Source organism: Zingiber officinale, chromosome 1A (assembly GCF_018446385.1).
Source record: "Zingiber officinale cultivar Zhangliang chromosome 1A, Zo_v1.1, whole genome shotgun sequence".
In the NCBI taxonomy this organism is placed as follows: Eukaryota; Viridiplantae; Streptophyta; class Magnoliopsida; order Zingiberales; family Zingiberaceae; genus Zingiber; species Zingiber officinale.
The window spans coordinates 191,459,803-191,474,828 of NC_055987.1; the positions used below are offsets into that span (position 1 = coordinate 191,459,803).

General features: G+C 45.6%; 1 protein-coding gene across 1 annotated transcript; it reads left to right on the forward strand.

The window, feature by feature from the left end:
- The first annotated feature begins 3,835 nt into the window (after positions 1-3,835).
- LOC122038886 (disease resistance protein RPP8-like) lies at positions 3,836-14,809 on the forward strand. The gene is made up of 2 exons (XM_042598848.1): positions 3,836-4,363; positions 12,291-14,809. The coding sequence occupies exons 1-2, from the start codon at positions 3,885-3,887 to the stop codon at positions 14,485-14,487; spliced, it is 2,676 nt and encodes an 891-aa protein (XP_042454782.1). The 5' UTR covers positions 3,836-3,884; the 3' UTR covers positions 14,488-14,809.
- Positions 14,810-15,026: the final 217 nt, after the last annotated feature.

Consider the following 15,026-nt stretch of genomic DNA (forward strand, 5'->3'; position numbering starts at 1 on the left):
CGGAACTAGCTGGCCGAGTGGGATGCGAAAGTAGTTGCACACTTGTAAGAAGAATAGATGTGGAGGAAAGCGTAGCCCGGCTAAAAATTAATCTCGAAAAAAGAGTACAGTGCCGGGCGGCGGCTCATGGGGCCGATCGGCTGGAGTGGCTAATACTATGTGGTGGTCGGCAGGGAGTTCATAGGTCCGAGCGAGGCGCAGTGCGTCCTCCTCGTCAAACCGACTCTCCATGGTCATGTACTAGAGACCAGGAGCACCGGCGGTGGTTGGGAAGTGCTAGTCATGGTCGAAAGTAAAAAAGAGATGCGGGACGAAAAGGAAAGGGAAGTAAAACAAGGAATGAAGGTGGCAGAATGAAAGAGGCAACCGACAGAAAGAAAAGGGAAGAGAAAGCGAGGAGAAGAAAGGCTTATAAGCAAAAGGATGGTCGCAAGGGGCCTCGGGGTCGTCGGAGAGTTGAGAAGCGAGGTCGCTGGAGAAGAAAGAGCAGCGGGGCGTCGGGGATTGATATAGCAGAAATGCGGCGGAGAGAAGAGGTCGCGAGATTTATAGCGTTAGCCTCGAATGGCCTCAGCCGTTCGATTCAGGTCGTGAAGAACGAGGCGATCATCCAACCGCTCATTTTAAACGGCGGCTGTCCCATCGGACGTAACGCCACCACCATACGCTGACAGAAGCGAGATCGCCACGTGTCAGCAGGACACGGGTCGCATTTAATGAGCGCCCCTTACCGCGCACAGCGCACGTGATTGGCAGTAGGGGAGAGGATTCGGCATGGATTCCAAGGGAATACAAGGCACGGGCAAGACACCGCCGAACGGATGTGCATCCCTAAGCCTGGCCGAGCGGACTAATGCAGCGGCCGTTACTCAGTCTGATCGGCAGTCCAGTCAGTCGGACTTCGCCTCCTTCGACTAGACTTGAGGGGGAGGCAAGTGATCCGGCGGTTAGAACAGGGGACCCCCATTTTGAGGGGTCAACGCCACGTGGAAGTCAAAGGGCCAGGTGGCCGACCGGAGAAGGGCGGACCGGTCGGCCGACCGGAGAAGGATGGGCCGACCTCCCGGCCGGTCGACCGGTGAATAACCGATGGCAAAAGGCGCCCCGACAGGGGTCGGGGTTCCGGCGCTCGATTGAACAGTAACGAAGGGCCGAGCGGAAGTCATGCTCGGCCGTAGACATAAAGTAACATACTGCTAGCAGTCCCCACATAGCACCTTACCGAGGATCTCCCCAGCATACCGATGCATATGGAGGGTCAGACGTGATGTGAGTGCCAGCCGGCCGGACGTGAGATGAGTGCCGGCCGGCCGGACGGGAGATGAGTGCCGGCCGACCGGACGCCCCGGCATGGAGTAGGGAGAGAAGGACAAGGAACATCTTATGACAGCTGTCAAGTCCTATGACTAGGCCATACTCCAAATCTGGCGGCAAGGTGTTCTGCTGTCCCATCGAAGACGTGTCTGGACTGTAGCAGTATGGTGTCAGGTAAGCCTTCTGACAAACACATACCGAGGTATGGGCTAAGGACACGTATTTACCTCGGTAGGTGTGCGTGAGCTCTTTCACCGCTCTATATAAGGAGCCTTATATTTCGCCGGAGGTACGCGTTCTATAATTTTTGTAGCCACTTCTTCACTGTTAGCTTGCCTGACTTGAGCGTCGGAGGGTCGCCGCCGGGAACCCCTTCCCGGCCCGACTTCTGTGCAGGTTCGTCGGAAGTTCGTACGACCCGTCGGAGATCTACATCAGCGACTCGGAGAGCGCCACGTGCCCAGCGTTTGTTGATTCAGCTTTCGGACAGGATCACTGATGATGTTCAACGTCTTCTTCAAATGCATGATAAGAGACATAGCTTTCCTGGCATGTTAGGTAGCCTTGATTGTATGCACTGGAAATAGAAAAATTGTCCAGTTGCTTGGAAAGTTCAATTTAGGGGGCATGGGTCACCAACAATCGTACTTGAAGCGGTCGCGTCTCATGACTTGTGGATATGGCATGCATTTTTTTGGGTCGCCGGTTCACGTAACGATATTAACATGTTATATGAATCTCCCATATTCAACAACGTCTTGCAAGGAAATATGCCGGAGATTAATTTCACGGTGAACGACACTGCATATGCGAAGGGCTATTATCTAACAGATGGAATATATCCCGAGTGGGCTACTTTTGTTAAGACTTTTCCTTGCCCGGAGGATCCCAAGAGGAAGTTGTTTAAGGAAAGACAGGAGTCTGCAAGAAAAGACGTTGAACGGGCATTTGGGGTGCTCCAATCTCGATGGACGATTGTCAGAAGTCCAGCTCAGTATTGGTATAGGAAAAAGTTAAAACAAACCATGTTAGTATGCATTATTTTGCATAATATGATTGTTGAGGATGAGGTAGGTCACTAGGGATGTAATCGAGCCGAGCCGAGCCGAACTCTTGAATGTTTGAGCTTGACTCGTTTATAATCGAGTCGAGCTCAAGCTTTATTTAACGAATATATTCATGGCTCACGAGCTTATTCGAGCTTTTATCGAGCGTAAACGAGCTGAATAAGTATAAATTATAAATTTAAATATTCATTAAAAATTAAATTATATATTTAGAGAAAATTATAATATTCTTATCAAAATTTATAATTTTATTCTAATAAATAAATTTAATATATTTGTTTATATTTTTCATAAATAGAGTGTAAAATCTATAAATTTAATATCAAAACTATTATTTTTTTTAATTTAAAAGTTGATCCATGAGCTTAACGAACGTGTTCACGAGCTAACGAGCCGAGTATTGCGAAGCTTGAGCTTGGTTTGTTTATCTTTACGAGGCTCATTAAACGAGCTCAAACGAGCTTTTATCGAATCGAGCTTTGAATAGCTCACGAGCGGCTTGGTTCATTTACATCTCTAGAGGTCACGTGACGAATTGGTACAACGAAGAAGGTGACAAACCCGCACAACTTATCCACGGCTCAAACCGAGGATTTCAGGATTATCTTCGAACAAATTCTGAGCTACGTGACACTCAAGTTCATCACCAACTTCGCGCCGACTTAGTTGAGCATATTTGGGGGCAATACAACAATAATCCGTGAATTAATATTTCATATATTATTTTTAATGACATAGTAGTATGGTTTATTTTAGTTATTGTTGCATTTCAATTTCATAAATATATGGTAATTTTAATAAATTTTATTTTCCCAACTTTATAATTTTAGCCGCTCAGTTGTAATTTCATTTTCCCAATTTTATAATTTCGTTTCTCTAACATTATAATTTCGTTTTCTCATGAACATCTATTTTATTTAATAAATATATTTAAAAAATTAATATTATTTTTGAAAAATAATACAATTATATTTTTTAACGTAAGATTATTATTAAAAAAATAATAATAATTTAATTATTTTAAAATATATTTAAAATATATTTATTTAATATGATATAATTTTAAGATGAGTGAGTAGATGGTGGGATCCATGAATAATAAGTATTAACGTTAAAAATGATATGGGTGAAAGAAAGATGTTGTTGGTAGTGAGCCCCGTATTTTTTAAAGGGATGATGAATATTATAACATTAGAGCATTATGATGCTCTAATTAATTAACATAATATACCAAGCTGTTTGAGACGACCGAAGCACTTTGTTTTGCAATAATAACCAGCATGATAAATTAGTTGTTTATTGCCTGCTGGAAAAGCTGATGGAGAACATAGGAGAAGATTCTAGGATTAATTTACAATTGGATTTGGAGATGATCCTTATTATACAATGTGCTTAGTGTGAACTTACGACTGATCTTGACTTGTTATTATGTTAACAAGTTGGTCATCCGCCCTAATTAATATCTGCACTGGCTTGGTTCATTGACTTGCAGAGAACACAGAGATGGCATCTACGGTGGTGAACTTGGTGCTGGAGAAGCTGGGCGAGCTTGCTTCCAGCGAGGTTTCCAGCCTCCTCAACGTGGGTGCAGAGATCAAGTCGCTGACGGAAACACTGGCACTGATTCAATCCTTTCTCAGGGATGCCGACCAGAAGCCCAGATACGAGCAAAGCAACTCTTTGCAGGAGTGGATGAGGCAGATCCGGAACTCGGTGTTCGAGATGGAGGACCTGGTGGACGAATACGCGATGCTGCTAGGCCGCGCTTCAACCGCTGGATGCTGGAAGAGCCGTCTCCGACGGATTGCCGCCTTCCCCTCCCGGATCCTCACTCGCCATCTGCTCGCGAGGCGCCTGCGGGACATCCATGCTAGATTTCAAGATGTATGCAAACAAGCGTCGCAACTTGGCATCCAATGCTCGTCCTCCTTGCCCACCTCCTCCTCATCTTCCTCTGCGGCTGACGCAACGCTTGCTCGAAGGTAAATAATTCTCATTAACAATCATTTTCCATCTATTAGCATTTTCATGGTTGATCTCGTCCGGAAACTAAGTCGGATGAAGACGGGCCTTGTTGTATTAAAAGTTGACGAAGAGTCGTTGAGATGCTGAATCAGCGAGGTACCCCCTGCACAGGTTCGCACGGGCGGTTCTACGGAGAGAAATGATCAAGATGATGATGCTATTGATCTGCACACACTCAGACGAGTCCACCGGTCATTAGAGACCAGAAACTAATGAAAAAGTTCCCGGGTCAGGCTCTCTGACGCTCAAGTCTGGTACTTTTTCTCCAGAAATCACAGAGAAAACACGAAAAATAAAAGACTGGTAAGAAATGACGAGTGTGCGTACCTGCGTAAGGGACAAAGCATCCCTTTTTATACTGCAACTGAGGCTTCTGGAACCTGGCGAATGTCAGGGAATGTCAGATGTCAGGCTCTGTCTGGCGGTGGTCGACACGTGGCTTTCTCTTATAGGCTAGCGGAGGAACCAAGGGGAGTATGAGCCTCCCACCGTTAGAATATTCCCTGACATGTGATGATTGTTCTCTGACAGGTGATTACGATTCCTTGCAGGTCTATTTGTCATGTAGTGTCTGGCCTCCTGACCCACCTTTGTCTGCGTCATTCGAAGTATGTACATCCCGACGATCTGCTGATTCCCGACCCGCATCTGCTTATTGCTGTCCAAGGCATGTATGTTCCGACCTGCACGCTGGGTCTAATTCCCGACCCGCATCTGCTTATTGCTATCCAAGGCATGTATGTTCCGACCTGCACGCTGGGTTTAATTCCTGACGATCTGCTGATTCCCGACCCACATCTGCTTATTGCTGTCCAAGGCATGTATGTTCCGACCTGCACGCTGGGTCTAATTCCCGACCCGCATCTGCTTATTGCTATCCAAGGCATGTATGTTCCGACCTGCACACTGGGTCTAATTCCCGACCCGCATCTGCTTGTTGCTATCCAAGGCATGTATGTTCCGACCTGCACGCTGGGTCTAATTCCCGACCCGCATATGCTTATTGCTATCCAAGGCATGTATGTTCTGACCTGCACGCCGAGTCTAATTCCCGACCCGCATCTGCTTATTGCTATCCAAGGCATGTATGTTCCGACCTGCACGCTGGGTCTAATTCCCGACCCGCATTTGCTTGTTGTTATCTAAGGCACGTATGTTCCGACCTGCACGTTGGGTCTAATTCCCGACCTGCATCTGTCCGTTGTTATCCATGGTATGAACGTCCCGACCTGCACGCTGGGTCGGTTCCATGATCTGCATCTGTCCGCTGTTATCCATGGTATGAACGTCCCGACCTGCACGCTAGGTCGGTTCCCTGACCTGCATCTGTCCGCTGTTATCCATGGTATGAACGTCCCGACCTGCACGTTGGATCGGCTCCCTGACCTGCATCTGTCCGCTGTTATCCATGGTATGAACGTCCCGACCTGCACGCTGGATCGGCTCCCTGACCTGCATCTGTCCGCTGTTATTCATGGTATGAACGTCCCGACCTGCACGCTGGATCGGCTCCCCAACCTGTATTGCTTCATCGGAAGTCTTATTCGGTATCTCCATCCAATCAATAAGTTGGCCCCCTAGTCGCACCCAATCCCTGGTTATACCTGCCCCATGGGTCCGATCCTCAATTGAATTTGGCCCTGTGGGTCGGGTCTATTTTCGATTCCCTTTGAGATCAGATCCGGCCCAACTCGTAAATACTGTCCTTTGACCAGTCCATCAACTGAAGCTTTGACTTTAGCCACGTGGGCCGGAATCTTGACCTCCTTGTAATTCTGATTCCTGACCTCCATGATGGCGTGGCCACGACGGCTAGACTTTTGACCTCCAGGCTGGTGTAACTTTTGACTAGCCACGGGGGCCAGACTTCTGACCTCCAGGCTGGTGTAACTTTTGACTAGCCACGGGGGATAGACTTCTGACCTCCATGCTGGCGTGACTTTTGACCCTTTTGTGGCTTTGACTCCGTGCCATATCATCTCACAGACCCCACATTCATGCACCGTATCAATGGTTAACTTTGTTGGATCTTCAAAGATGTGCTTGTGAGCATATAATCCAGTCGACTGGTGCCAGCCCAACGGCTCTCTCAACGGCTCTCTGCTACAGTGCATCAGTCGACTGGTCTATGCACCAGTCGACTGCTACAGTAACGCTACAGTAAAACCCTAAACTAGGATTTTACTCCGAGTACAATCTCCCATGCACTCGTACCCTCACGACTCATTTGACTCTTCTTTGCAGCCTTGATCTTTTGCCTTCAAGCCTACTTCCTTTGGCTCTCGTCCCTCGGATGCATCCAAGCTCGCGGCTTGTCCCCAATGCCATCCTTCGCGTATGCCTCGAAGTCGCTTCCCTCGGCCATTGTCCTTGCTGCCTTGTCCACGGTCCCTCGGATGCTCCATCCTTCACCGGACCCAAAGCCGTCAACCTGAGTCACATGTGTATCCTGCAGTCCTGCACAACTCAAGTACACATATCAAATACAAGGATGAACCTAACTTAAACCCTTTGCCCAAACACCAAAAAACATGGTCCCACGGACCATTAGGATTGCTCCAACAATCTCCCCCTTTTTGGTGTTTGTCAATACGTTTAAGTTAGGGAAAACAAATAGCAAATAAACATGCTAATACAATGGACTTACGATACCAAGGCTACACACTTGGATTTACAACGCCGAATGGACTTACGTTGCCAAGACTACATACACACTTGGCAACCGCCGAAACAAAATGCAAACATGCATTGGAACCTATCCCAAGGCTCCCCCTACACCTAAGCTCCCCAATGAGCTAGGATTTTCCTACAGGGATTTTTAAGAACCTATCACAAGGCTCCCCCTACACAAAGGCACTTAAGGTTGTCCCAACTAAACCTTACTTCTCAACATCCAAAAAGTTCTCCAACAATATCCCAATTGCTGAAAATTTATCATCCAAACTGACCCTAAACTCATGTATTAATCCCCCTTGGATCCCATACATCTAAGCGAGTTGACATGGTCACAAACCAATGCTGAAAACAATTTCAGACTGGTATCAGTCGACTGCCCTAAGTGCCAGTCGACTGCCCCCTTCGACACAACCTTACAGAAGCATTCTGTGGTCGAAATCTACTGTTACCAGTCGACTGGTATCATCACCAGTCGACTGGTATCGACAAAATGAGCTTACAGAGACATTCTGTGCTCAAAAACACTGTTACCAGTCGACTGATATCTGTACCAGTCGACTGGTACCCTATTTCTAAAATAAATCAGCTTTTTCAGGCCAACTTCAGAAATACACCAGAAATTTCCTAGACCTCCAAAAATTTCCAAATTTTGTGGAGAGGTCTATTGTACCCTTGTCTACTTGGAAAAAATACATTACAAAATGTATCTATCACCAATCCCAAGATTGACACAAAATCCAAAACTAGCTAAATGGTTCAATTGAACATTGACCTAAAGTCCTAGTTTTTGCTTCCTCTTGATGTATTTACCCATATCAACCCACAATGCATCCCTAGCATTGGTTTTTATGACATTTATACATCCAAAACCAATTTTCATGTTATATGACCCCAATGTCATATTTCCTTGCATGAAACACAATCCATGTGTGCCAAATCCCTAGGTTTGAGACTCAAGTCCGTCTCTAAATCATTTGGCACACTCCATGGATCCTCTAGACCCTCAAGTAGAACCCACCTAAGATCCATTGGCCATGGGTCTCAAATTGACTCTTGGAGCTCCCCCTAGAGCTCTTTACCTTAGTCACCTCCCTAGGTGACTCATCTATTGTGGCTACACCACAATGATGTCCCTTAGAAGATCTCCTTATCTTCTTGACCTTGGACACATCATCCTTGCCATAGTCATATGCAACCCTAGCATATTTATTTTTGGCCTTGGATGACTCTCCCTTGCCCTTATCATGTGCCACCCTAGCACACAATCTCCTTTTAACCTTGGAGGGATTAGATCGGTATCCCAAGCCCGATCTATCATTGTTGGGTCTTTGGCTCCCCATAACCATACTCAATCCCTTAGATCCAATAGTGAATCTCTTAAGAAATTTCTCCAAACCATCAAGCTTTGCCTTCAAAGCTTGATTTTCCCTTTCTAGGTTCCTAAACCTAGAGTCAACATGTCCACCTTGGACATTCCTAGACCTACCCTTTCTAGGCATATGTCTCCCCTTTTTAGGATTAATGCCTTGGGTCTCCTTAGGTCTACCATTCCTAGGTTTTTCATGAATTGGCCTCCTAGGGTTTTGATCTACATTAACCCTATTCCTATCATGATACTTAAATCCAAAATTTTGCATTGCTACATAATGATAATCATTATTTTTCCTAGCATGCATGAGAACATAAGAATTTGCATTACATTTCAAATTAGGGTATTCCTCCCTTACCCTTGAAGCTCCCCCTTGACTTCAGCTCCTCTTCTTCTTCTCCCACTTCTTTAGATGCTCCAACTTCTTGAACTCTTCCTTCCTCGAGCATCTTGTGTGGTAGTGTCCAAGTTCTCCACACGTGAAGCATCTAATGTGCTTCTTCTCCTTCTTCTTCCTACAACTCAAATTAGATTCTAAAGGAATTGAATTGAGTTTAGGAGATACCTTCTTCTTACTCATTAGACACATACTCTTGTAGTGTCCCTTCTCATTGCAACCGAAGCAAATGATGTGGTCCTTTGACTTTGCTTCGGTGGAGGTGCTCACTAGGTTGACCTCCAAGATCTCTTCTTCCTCCGTCTTGGATTCTTCTTCAACTCTTGAGGATGTTAACGATGCTTCTTCATCCTCCTTCTCCTCCTCGGAAGTTGAGCATGAGTTAACTTCCGGTTGCTCCTCCTCCTCTTCTTGAGCCATTAAAACCATCTCCTTGGGCTCCACATCCGATTGGTCCTTCTTCTCCTCTTGGACCACTTCATCACTTTCTTCGGATTTTTCTTCTTCTTCTTGTGTAGGTGAAAATTCCTCCCATGGAAATTTCTTCACTTTGCTCCATAATTCATGGGCATTCTCATATTTACCTACATGACTCACAACATTATTAGGCAACATATCAATTAAAATTGATATTACCTTATCGTTTGCCTTTGACCGTGTGGTTTGTTCCTCCGTCCAATGTCGTGGTCGTAGCTTCTTCCCTTTCTTATCTTTGGGACTTCGAATGGTTCATTTACCACCATCATGGTGTCCCAATCCGTGTTGAAGAACACCTCCATTTTCACCATCCAATACGTGATGTCCCATAAGCCTCTACCTTCAAGCTTTGGCGGTTCTATCAAGCCGGTCATCTTGTGCTTCCTTGGCGGTTAGTCCAACGGAGAGCGGCCTCGCTTTGATACCACTTGTTGGAGGATCTTGCGGCCGGCTTGAAGGGGGGTTGGATAGACGGCGCCCCCAAATCGCTCGCTTTCTACGTATTTGCTAGTTGCACAGCGGAATACAAATAATACAAACACAAATACGAAAGCTAAATACAAATACAAAGAACAAGAAAGAGCAAGCAAACCAACACGCGCCGATTTACGTGGTTCGGAGATAAAGCTTCTACTCCACGGCGTGTCCGTAAGGTGGACGATCCCTATCCGTCGGTGGATTACTTCCCGGAAAACCTCCGACTAGCTCAAACCTCCTTGTGGGTGGAGAAACCTAACCACAAACTCACCAAGACCTCTTGGATACAAGAGAAACTCTTGAGCACTTGTAGACTACTAATTAGACTTTAACCAAGTCTAATTTCGTCACCTTGGCTGGCCACACCAAGCTCCTTCTTATAGAGCTTGGAACAAATCAACAACCTGATTTGCCCGTTACCAATCGACTGGTCCATGCACCAGTCGACTGGTGCCAGCCCAACGACTCTCTCAATGGCTCTCTGCTACAGTGCATCAGTCGACTGGTTCATGCACCAGTCGACTGCTACAATAACGCTACAGTAAAATCCTAAAACTAGGATTTTACTCCGAGTACAATCTCTCATGCACTCGTACCCTCACGACTCATTTGACTCTTCTTTGCAGCCTTGACCTTTTGCCTTCAAGCCTACTTCCTTTGGCTCTCGTCCCTCGGATGCATCCAAGCTCGCGACTTGTCCCCAATGCCATCCTTTGCGTATGCCTCGAAGTCGCTTCCCTCGGCCATTGTCCTTGCTGCCTTGTCCACGGTCTCTCGGATGCTCCATCCTTCACCGGACCCGAAGCCGTCAACCTGAGTCACATGTGTATCCTGCAGTCCTGCACAACTCAAGTACACATATCAAATACAAGGGTGAACCTAACTTAAACCCTTTGCCCAAACACCAAAACACATGGTCCCATGGACCATTGGGATTTCTCCAACAATAAAGACGTCTGGTACCTTGACAACGGTGCCAACAACCACATGATTGGCCATCGCGAGAAGTTTTAAGAACTAGATGAAACCATCACCGGGAGGGTGAGGTTTGGCGATGGATCAACCATTGAGATCATGGGCAAGGGGACGATTGTGTTCGAATGCAAGAACAGCGATCGGAAGGCTCTCCACGAGGTATACTACATTTCGAAACTTTGTAGTAATATCATAAGTCTCGGTCAATTGACAGAAACTGGGAACGAGGTGCACATGAAAAGAGATACCATATAGGTGATTGATAGGAGCGGGAAGATCTTGATGCTGGTAAAGCGAACACAGAATCACTTGTACAAGATAACCTTGAAGATATTCAAGCAAGTGTGTCTCCTAGCAAGACTAGAAGACACAACCTGGCTAGGGAACATGCAAAGCAGCGAACCGGCAGTGCGCGGGGCACTGTCCATGTGCAAGTCTGCAGGAGGCAGACTTGGCATACATCCGAGTCGGGCATGCGTGGAAGGAATGCCAAGCAGAGCGGCAGTGCAGGGGTGCCCAAGCCCAAGTCTTACAGGAGGAAGACTTGGCAAAACTGCAAGTGTGGAATAGGCGCAAGCCATACCAAGCAGAGGATTGGCAGTGCGTTGGGCACATTCCAAGCCCAAGTTTGCAGGAGGCGAACTTGGCACCGAAGCGGGCGTGGCAGGTATGCAACATATGCCAAGCAGCAAAGGTGGACAGATGGACTTGCCCGTTGTGCGAGCAGATGGACTTGCTCGTGTTGCCAAGAGAACTAATAGACGAGACTTGTTCGTGGTGTCGAAGAGATCGAGTTGTGGGTCGAGCACTTGGTGTGCAAATAGACTTTGGTGCGGGGCCAAAGAAGCGGAGCCATGGATAACGCAGACAGATGGACTTGTTCGTGGTGCAGACAGATGGACTGCTCGTGGCGCCAAAGGTGGACAGATTGTGGTTGAGTTCGTTAATACCGGAGAACAGCAAGCCGATGTATTAACTAAAAGCATTGCCGGAAGTGAAGCTAGCTGCCATGTGATAACTACTCGGCGTCCGTGACTTAGAACCATGTCAGGATTAGGAGGGGTAATGTGAGCATATAATCCGGACATGATAAGTAGTGGCTACGTGGTTTTATTTTTTTTATTTTTTTTCCTTGCGTTAGTGGTGATAAGTTTTCCTAGTTTTAAGGGATAAATGAGTGGAATTAGTCTTCCTATTTTTATGGGATAAAATATAGGAATTAGTCTTAGGTTTGTAGTGTATTTAAATGGTCCTAGAGATGTGTAATGATTCAATTCATTTTTTCATCTTCTAAGAAAGTATTCTATCAATTATCTTCCTCCTCACTTTATTCGATCCTCTTGCATATCATGTGTGCCTTGGATGTGTTATTTATCGATTCTAAGCCAACAGTGCTCTAGTGGACAATTAGGTTAGAACAAAAACTTGGTGCAAGCATCTCTTCTTACTCATGATCGCATGAATTTCGACATCAAGAGAGATTATACGCTAATAAATGGCATTACATCTACAGATTTGAACTAGAAGAAGACATTGTCGGTTTTGATGAAGACATGAAAGGCATCAAAAGGCAACTGTTTGACATTGGTTCAACAACTCGCGTTGTCCTTTCGGTTGTTGGTCCCGGAGGTTTGGGCAAAACAACGCTGGCTAATAAGATCTACAAGAGCGCAGATGTCAAAAACTATTTCCAGTGCAAGGCATGGGTGTCCGTGTCACAGAAGTATGAGCTCAAAGAACTCTTGTGCAGCATTGTCAAGCAAGTGTTCGACTTCAAGGATGAGGAAGTAAAAGGTATGGAAGAACTAGAGATGAAGGAAAAGTTGTCGGAGCACTTGCGCGACAGAAGGTATCTAGTCGTGATGGATGATATTTGGGAGGTGGCAGCTTGGAACGCCATTAAAGCAGCTTTCCCAAAAGAATCGACAGGATCCAGAGTGCTGCTGACCACGCGCAAGATGAATGTTGCAAACGTTGCAGATGTTCCTCCACACGAGCTAAAATTTTGGAATGTCGAAGAGAGCTGGAATTTGTTCTGCAGGAAAGCTTTCCGCACGACATGCTGCCCTCCAGAGTTTGAGCGATTCAAGGAAGATATCTTCAAAAAAACTAAAGGGCTGCCTCTTGCCATTGTGGTACTCGGAGGAGTTTTGAGAGGTACAAGTCAAGCTAGTAACTGGAGGAAAAAGTTGGAACATATTTCTCGTGAATTCAGAGAAGGAGAAGACCAAATCCAAAGAATATTAGCTCTCAGCTACCATGATCTTCCGCATCATTTGAAGCCTTGCTTCCTCTATTTTGCAGCTTTTCCTGAGGACTATAGCATTTGGGCAGAGAGGTTAATACATTTATGGATCGCTGAGGGTTTCATACAAACGAATGACAAAGTGGATCAAACAATGGAGGACCTCGCGGAGGCATATTTGAATGATTTGACCGACAGGTCCATGTTACAAATACAAAGGGGTCGGATGTATTATAGCCACGAAGTTCGCATTCATGATCTTCTTCTTGATCTAGCACGTCATGAAGCTCGTGAGCTTAACTTCTTCAGGTCCATTGATGACATAGGTGACGATCCAAGATCTTTACGGCGTCTCAGCGTCACTGAAAATGTCAACGACCATATCTCGTTGAACTGTTCTACCACTAAACTACGGTCACTTGTAACTTGTCGTAATGAAGGCTTTAAGAGAATGCTGGCAGTTGCCATCCCTGGAGCGAAGTTCCTCAGGGTCTTGGATTTGCAGGAACTACCCATTGAACACTTACCAAAGGAGATTGGGGACTTGATCCTGTTAAGGTATCTAAATTTGGAACGATCAAAATTGAAGGAGCTGCCTTCATCTATTGGAAACCTCATCCATCTGCAGACTTTCAATATATACGGTACTAAGATTCAACATTTGCCTGATGCATTTTGGAAAATCCGAACACTGAGACATGTATTCCTCACTGAAGAGAATACGAGCATGCCTAAAGCGGCATACTACTGCTTGGAAGACATTCGGACACTTGAGAATATTTCAATTGGTCCATGGGTATGTGATGGTGCACTGGAGAAGCTGAGAAATCTTCGAGCATTGTATTTGAAAAGCATTTCAAGCTCTGACGAGGATGCTTTAGCCAATGCAGTCCAGAATCTTTTCAGACTCGAGAAATTGGGATTGGTTGGAGAATCGTTGCCGATGAGCGTCCTAAGTTCATCTTGCTACCATCATATTCAGTTTCTGTATTTGTATGGACCTTTGGTAAGGCCTGCAAGGATTCACATAGAGGCAGAAAATTCCATGATATTTTCCAACCTGATCTCTCTCTTTATTAGTGAAACAAGGTTGGAAAAGGATGAAGATATTGCAATGCTCGCATCTCTCGCAAACCTTCAGATTCTTCGATTGCGTTTTGGTGCATTTGTAGGAAGAGTTTTGGTGTTTCCAAAGGGAGGATTTCCTAGTCTCCAGGAGATTGAACTGTATAGATTGAGAACCTTGGAGCAATGGGAAGTGGGAGACGGAGCAATGCCTTTCCTTCGGGAACTAAGAATGTGGAACTGCAAAAATATGAGAATGCTACCAGAGGGACTTGTAAGATTGACTGAGCTCAATCAAATTTACATAAGAGGAATGAAAATGATAGAGAGAAGGGTTAACAAGGATACTGGAGAAGATTATCACAAGATCAAGCATATTCCTTGCATTGAAATAAATTGAATGAAGGAAAGTCTTGCAAGAAGCTGGAGGTACAGATAGCAGCCAGATTTACTATAGCACAAACAGCTAGCACACAGAGTTAGACAACAACTCCCTCCAGTAGGGATCCTCTTGTCCGCAAATTACGGACCAGGAGATGGTCCACTATATGAGGATCCTTGATTTGGATGAACCTCATCTTTAAATAGGTGGGGTCCATCCAAATCAATGGTCTAAAAAAATGAATCATCCTATTGGCGTATATTTTTGTACTATGCATTATGTTAAATTCTCAATTTCGAAACAATTAATGCTGATTTTGAATAATGTATGTTTAATGTTATATCTGTGATTCTTGGCCGAGGTGAGCCAAGATATCTATCACTTGCTCAGTGACATTGTGTGTAGGGATGGCAATGGGGCGGATTAAAATCCGGCCCTGTAACAAATTCATCCCAGGCAGGTTGAAACCCGACCATGTAATAGATCTTGCGCTCGTGTGTCATTGTTGGTCTATCGGTCGCGATCGGAAGTCCTCGGAACAGTCGTCGGGCGCAGTA

What these genes read in the sequence shown, in the direction of transcription:
- LOC122038886 (XM_042598848.1), top strand. Translation starts at nt 3,885, where the DNA reads ATGGCATCTACGGTGGTGAACTTGGTGCTGGAGAAGCTGGGCGAGCTT. An exon ending in GACGCAACGCTTGCTCGAAG is followed by an intron (nt 4,364 to 12,290) that starts GTAAATAATTCT and finishes TTACATCTACAG; the next exon opens with ATTTGAACTAGAAGAAGACA.